General features: G+C 40.0%; 1 protein-coding gene across 2 annotated transcripts; it reads right to left on the reverse strand.

The window, feature by feature from the left end:
• Positions 1–1,046: 1,046 nt before the first annotated feature.
• zfand2a (zinc finger, AN1-type domain 2A) lies at positions 1,047–5,045 on the reverse strand. Of its 2 annotated transcripts, none has more exons than XM_035655606.1 (10): positions 4,811–5,045; positions 3,988–4,086; positions 3,812–3,906; positions 3,259–3,390; positions 3,020–3,171; positions 2,814–2,936; positions 2,609–2,684; positions 2,433–2,518; positions 1,552–1,636; positions 1,047–1,360 (listed from the first exon to the last, which is right to left on the reverse strand). In XM_035655606.1, exons 2-10 carry the CDS (start codon positions 4,040–4,042, stop codon positions 1,322–1,324), a joined length of 843 nt encoding a protein of 280 aa, XP_035511499.1. In that variant the 5' UTR covers positions 4,043–4,086; positions 4,811–5,045; the 3' UTR covers positions 1,047–1,321. The 2 variants fall into 2 exon arrangements, with proteins under 2 accessions (XP_035511499.1, XP_035511500.1); XM_035655607.1 differs by having other exon boundaries at positions 1,502–1,636.
• Positions 5,046–5,839: the final 794 nt, after the last annotated feature.

The following is a 5,839-nucleotide window of genomic DNA, read 5'->3' on the forward strand; positions in this document are numbered from 1 at the left end:
ACATGGGATCTGGTGGTGGTAATTAGGTATTTAGTGACACATGCTAACTGCAGCAGGTTGAAGAGGTCTTGTCCAGCATCTGTATTCCAATGCTCATTAAACAGGATTATGTAAATGCCTTTGGTCAGTTTATGTCACAACACTCTGCTTTCCAACACATTATTTCAACTGCTGGCCTTGCTGTTCACATCAAACACCCTGGATCTCAGGAATGTCCCTCCTCATCATGCAAATGACAACAAAGGCAGAAATACTGGAACAAAAGGACAGTTCACCAGATTTTACATGACAACTGAATCCCTAATAAGTAGAAAAATAGCAGAGGTCTTTTCTCACAAACACCTGTGAAGTAAACATCCAAGCCTGCTATGAGATTAAATATAATCTATTAAGTCTTACTGCCCTCTGCTGTAAGAACCCAGAATTACTTGTACTGTGTAAAGTACATTTTCATTTAATCTACAGATCCCTTAACTGTAGTTAATAAAATGTCAGAATAGCAGCACACATTTTTAGTCACCTTCAAATTACTTGTTTTGTCCGATCAAAAGTCTTTCCTCCATCTAACCATCATTAGTAATAATCCATTTAAAGGACCACTGTGTGGGATTTAGTGACATCTAATGGCAAAGTTGAAGATTGACTTATTACATCTTAACCTAGAGTAGCTCTACTATTAGGTCCTGAGTTTGAAATTAGGTAAACTATCAATTGTTTGTTGTATGCATGTATGTTTTTACTTTCAAAAATCCTGTACATCGTTGACCACTTGTACTGTTTACAAGTGATCGACAATATGCAGAAAGAATAAAAGAAAACTTTCAGTATTCTCCCACTCAGCTTCAAGTGGTCATCATCATCAATGCCCTTGTTCATCAAAAACTGTCTGAATGTAAACAAACTCCAACCCTTTCTACTGAAAAACTGAATAAATGATTCCACTTCCAACTCTAATGGACCTGCTGATTTGCCTAAACAACCTGATCTCTCAGAGTCTCAGTGTTAAGTGTGTCTGCAAATCGGAATCAACCAAGAAAAATTCAGGGTGCATCTTTGAAATAATTTATTCAATATTCATATGTGGTAATATAATGGTTTCAACATGATCAGCATATAAAATATGTACAGAGCAAATCATTAGTAAAAATGACAGATCCTGCTGGGAAAGTATGTGCTTATATTGTAGAAGGCGGTAATATCTCAGCAAACTTCCAAAAGTTTTTCTTCATTTAACAATCATTGATCCTGGATATTGATATTCCAGATGTGCAGTTTCTACTAGATAATTAGCACAGCTTGAAGTCTAAATGGTGGTCGGAGATTAAGAGAGGCTGCAGTTGGACTGTTTGGACTCCCTCCCCTAAACAAAGAGAAAATACAGTTAGAGACAAAGACATAGATCTCATATAATAATTAAAAATGTATCAAAGAGTAATTAGTCTTTTATCTTCTGCCAATAAAGAAAATTCAAAGAGGATGGGTTGCCATGACAACAGTGTACCTCCATGTGTTCCTGTTAGCATGCTACTGACGGCTAAGCTTTCCGGGTACCTGTTGTCTCTGCTGCTGGCGTCTGTATTCTTCTTCACTGGCAGCGAGAGCCTGAGCGAGAGCCAGATCCTCCTGCTCCTGAGGGCTGAGAGACAAACAACAACACAATCAGACTCACACACCAAACACAGTGAAAGTGCTGTTGTTGTTATTTGTGCTATAGGTCGTAATCACTGTGAAACAATCACAAAATAGCATTTTATTTCTCTGACTGACTGGTTCTTTATCTACCAGCACTCTCTCTCTGTCATTTACTGTCTATTTAGCTCGACCACAGCTGTCTCTCTCTCTCTCTCTCGCTCAAACAAAGGGACAAAAACCAAATGGAAACTTCTTGGTGTCGCTGACCCATTTTAGCATTTTTGCAGGGAAAGAGCGTTCATTTTCTGGTATTACATTAGAAGACACAGACAGGGAGGACAATTTCTCAAGCATGGACTAGATCATGTAAAGCATTTGGAATTGATACCATGTTGGTTTGGCTACATCAATAACAACAAGCCTCTTCCACACATGGCTCACCTGCTGTGGTGAAAATGCAAAAAACAACAAAAAAAACAAATCTAAAACATGTTTTTTTTTTTTTAGGAGACCATACTCCCAGGAAAGTCAACAAACAGGGAGAGAAAAACAAGCTGGGACAAGCTGGCGTGTGTGCAGAGCAGAGACAGAAGTGTTGACAGTGTGTGCGTGGGAAAAGCAAAGACAATTTGTGAATAAACACAAGCGAAATGCTCACTTTGTATCCTTGTCCTATTAACCCCTTCAGAGCGCATATTTTTCTCAACTCTGCAGGACAACTGAGGCTGACACAAGTGTGTTCGGACTGATGCTGAACTGACAATAGCATATTTCTGTGGTTTTTGATAATGTTCACTCACGTAAGGGCCGGCTGAACTGGCTGAACTGGCTGCCTCGAATCCGCCAAAGACATCTCCAGAGCCCTTTGTAAAGCCTGCTCCTCCGTCTGCAATGACAGCACCAGCACACATGTTCAGATTTTAGTTGCGTCGGGGAATCTTTTAATCAGGTGACGTCATTTAAATAATGTACATACCAATCCGGCCTGAAACGATGCTGATGGTGGTATAACATTCTGTGCTGAAACGGAAGTAGGGATCCGCTGGGCGGGACTAGAAAAAGAGAAGAAGAAAAAAAACAGGACAATAAATGAGTGAACTAATAATTAAAATAATAAAAATTCATATTTTTTAAGGTTAGACATGTAAAATGTTAAATAAATGATGAGTACAAGTGCTTACCCACTGTTGTAGACTCTGTTATTTGCACTCACACCATTAGAAACAGGTCTAGGGTTTCCTGAAGCAGATGAACTAGAACCAGAGGCAGAGGAAGCACCATGGGCCCTCGCAGAAGCAGCATGTCTGAGACCAAACATAAAGTCACTTTTACTGTGATATTTCAGATAAAAGAACAGTATCTGAAGGTGTAGTGTGGTTGTACCCACCCGGCTTTGGACAGAGGTTTCCCATCAGTCTTACAATCGTGGTCTAATGGGTGCCGATGTTTAAGACAGTAGTTTAGATGACACTGGTCACAGGTCACTCGCATCATTTCCTTCTGCTTACAGCCTCCTTTAGAACATTTATTTGTGAAAATCTGAAAGAAGAAAAAATGAAAAATGTCTGTTATTGTTGTTTAGATTCTAACTGATTGTAGGGTGAAACACCTCGACGTGATATTAACCTTTCTCTTTCTCTGCGCAGGGTCCGATTTGCAATCCCGATCAATGTGTTCGCCGACTTTGATGTCGGGCATCTCTCCTCTCTTGATGGGAATGGGGATGTTACACAGAGGGCAGACTGGGACCTGGACATCCTACAGGGAAAATAAAATCAAAGACATTAAACAAACACAGGATTGGAGATCCTCAAGGTTTTCTTTTTTCTTCCCAAAATTAGAATTATTACATTTAGTTATAATATATTATATTACCATCACCACTGCTGTAAACTCTGACCTTAACAGTGTAAAAAAGAAGTATATAAAAACAAAAACAAGATATGGAGAGCATCGTGGTTCTAGGATACAATTTATTCATTGTTGAAACAGATGATCAAAATCTGCAAATGGATTTATTTCGCTGCCACCGTTTGAGCAAGCCCTCTCTCTTAACTTACGTGCAATAATGCACCATGATGCGTGACTGATGAATTCTTACCCCATTTTACTTCACATTTGAGGTAAAATTAAAACATGTTGGACACATTATAAAAAAAAGTGCACTGAAAGCAGTTACCTTTTTGTAGGATGACATGCATTTGTGAGTTGCATAGGTTATGTGGTCTTTGCAGAAAATCTCTTGACAGGCATCACATCTCATAGGGAGGAAATCTGGAATAGAAAATAAGGTGTTAAACGTCAGGTTCACATCGGACATCGCGGCACTGACAGCTGTCCCCAAACAGTGCTCACCTAAACGTTTGCAGGTCTTCTCGGAGCAGTGCTCTCCCAAATCTGGAAACTCCATCGCAGCAAGACCTCTGCAGCTGACAGAGGTGAAATCTTAACCACCTGGAGGAGGAAAGAAAGGAAAATGTTTAGTGTTTAAAAAGAAAAGTGTGACTGAAGAGTGCTGACTGTTTCAACAGTGAAATGGGTGGAGCTACTGGGTGCTAGCTGATGTTTACTGAGGCATTAAAAGTCAAGTCATCATGAGTTTAAAGAACTGATACAAGTTGTTAAAAAGCTTATAACTAAACAGCTTTACGCCAACTCAGAACCACCGCCGGTTCTGGTCTTACAGAAGTCATCTCGGTCTAGAAAACCCGTGAATATTAATGTTAAACAGATTTACAAAGACACTGCAAACCTAACGGTACCAACGCAAGCTAGGCCAGGCCAACTTAGACGATTAGGCTGATTACGTAACCGCAGCTCACGTTGGTTGCGATCGTAAAACGTGGATATAAGTTAATAACATGTAATAATCTCTGTAACGTTGCTGTGACTAAAGCAGGAAACCAGCATGTCGTTTTTAAATCGCCACGACTGATACTTGTTTATTGATCACACAACTGCTAGCAGCTAGCTCCTGTGTCGCCAAGCAGGGAGCCAACATTAAACTGGCTCTTTGCTTATTATACATTAAAGAACAAATAACATTACTTCCTCTCTCTTTACTAAACCCCGCCTGAATAAACACCGTTAACGTTACAGCTGTTTTTCGCTGTGTAATCAAACTGTCCCTTGTTTTTGACAGCCAACATCAACAATTTGTTTTCTTTTTTTTACTCACCAAATCCCGTTTTCTTGACGGTCTGTCGCCGTCGTCGAAGGCAACGACTTTACCTTAAATTATCCCGGTTAATGCAGATTTGTTCGTGCTTTTTTTTTCACAGCAATTTGAAGCATCGATCCGTGAGCCCCGCTGTTAGCCGCTGTTAGCCGCTGAGCTGTCTGTTTTCATCAAGTTTTGATGTGTCACGCACGCAACGTCCTCCCACGACGTAACCTGACGTAAGAAAGACCGACGTCGACGCAGGTGTGGCTTTATAGACGGTCGGCGGAGACGTCGAGAAACATCTGGACTTTTCCAGAAGGATCCAGACTTTTTTTATTCTTGAGATTTGGTGGACAGTCAGCATTAGCGGCTGTGGTTTTATGATGAGTAAAAAAAACTACAATGTTAGGCTTTGTTTATTTTATTTTGCCTTATCCAACGCCATCCTCCCATCCCAGCGTCTCTCTGTGTTTTCGCCATTATGTTTTGTAAGTTACGTTACCATCCTACACGGAACAATACAGCTGTAAAATGTGTTTTATTTTATTTTTTTAAGCTCATACCGGAAGTGTTATATCGTTTCCACAGTGACAGAGTAGAGGACAGAATAATAATAATGAGTGTTTGCTTCCCTCCAGTGGTCAACATTAGGAACTGCAACACATTAAATTGGTAATTTCAGAATAAATGCACAGATACTACGACATACACGTGCCTTAAATACTTTTACTATGTAATAAAAACCGGTCCCATGTATTCTAACAAACAGCATTTCCATATATACTAGTTACTACTTTGGATGTTTTGCTACATCTGTTTATATGCTTAGTGTTCGGCAGGAAATCAGATACACTGTCGTTGTCTTGCTTTATTTTGAAAGGGTTGGAGCTACTAGGGTTTCTTGCCCTCCAGTGGTCACAGGGAGGAACTGCAACACTAATTTACTTCTCATTATTAGTGAGATTATTGACTACTATAGAGTCAGTGTTGTTGCTGTCTACACATCTGTTTCTGAAGGAAAACAAAGACGGCAGCCCCCAGCTA

The sequence above is a fragment of the Morone saxatilis genome, unplaced genomic scaffold (assembly GCF_004916995.1).
Source record: "Morone saxatilis isolate NCDOM2014 unplaced genomic scaffold, NCSU_SB_2.0 Contig14, whole genome shotgun sequence".
Taxonomy (NCBI): Eukaryota; Metazoa; Chordata; class Actinopteri; family Moronidae; genus Morone; species Morone saxatilis.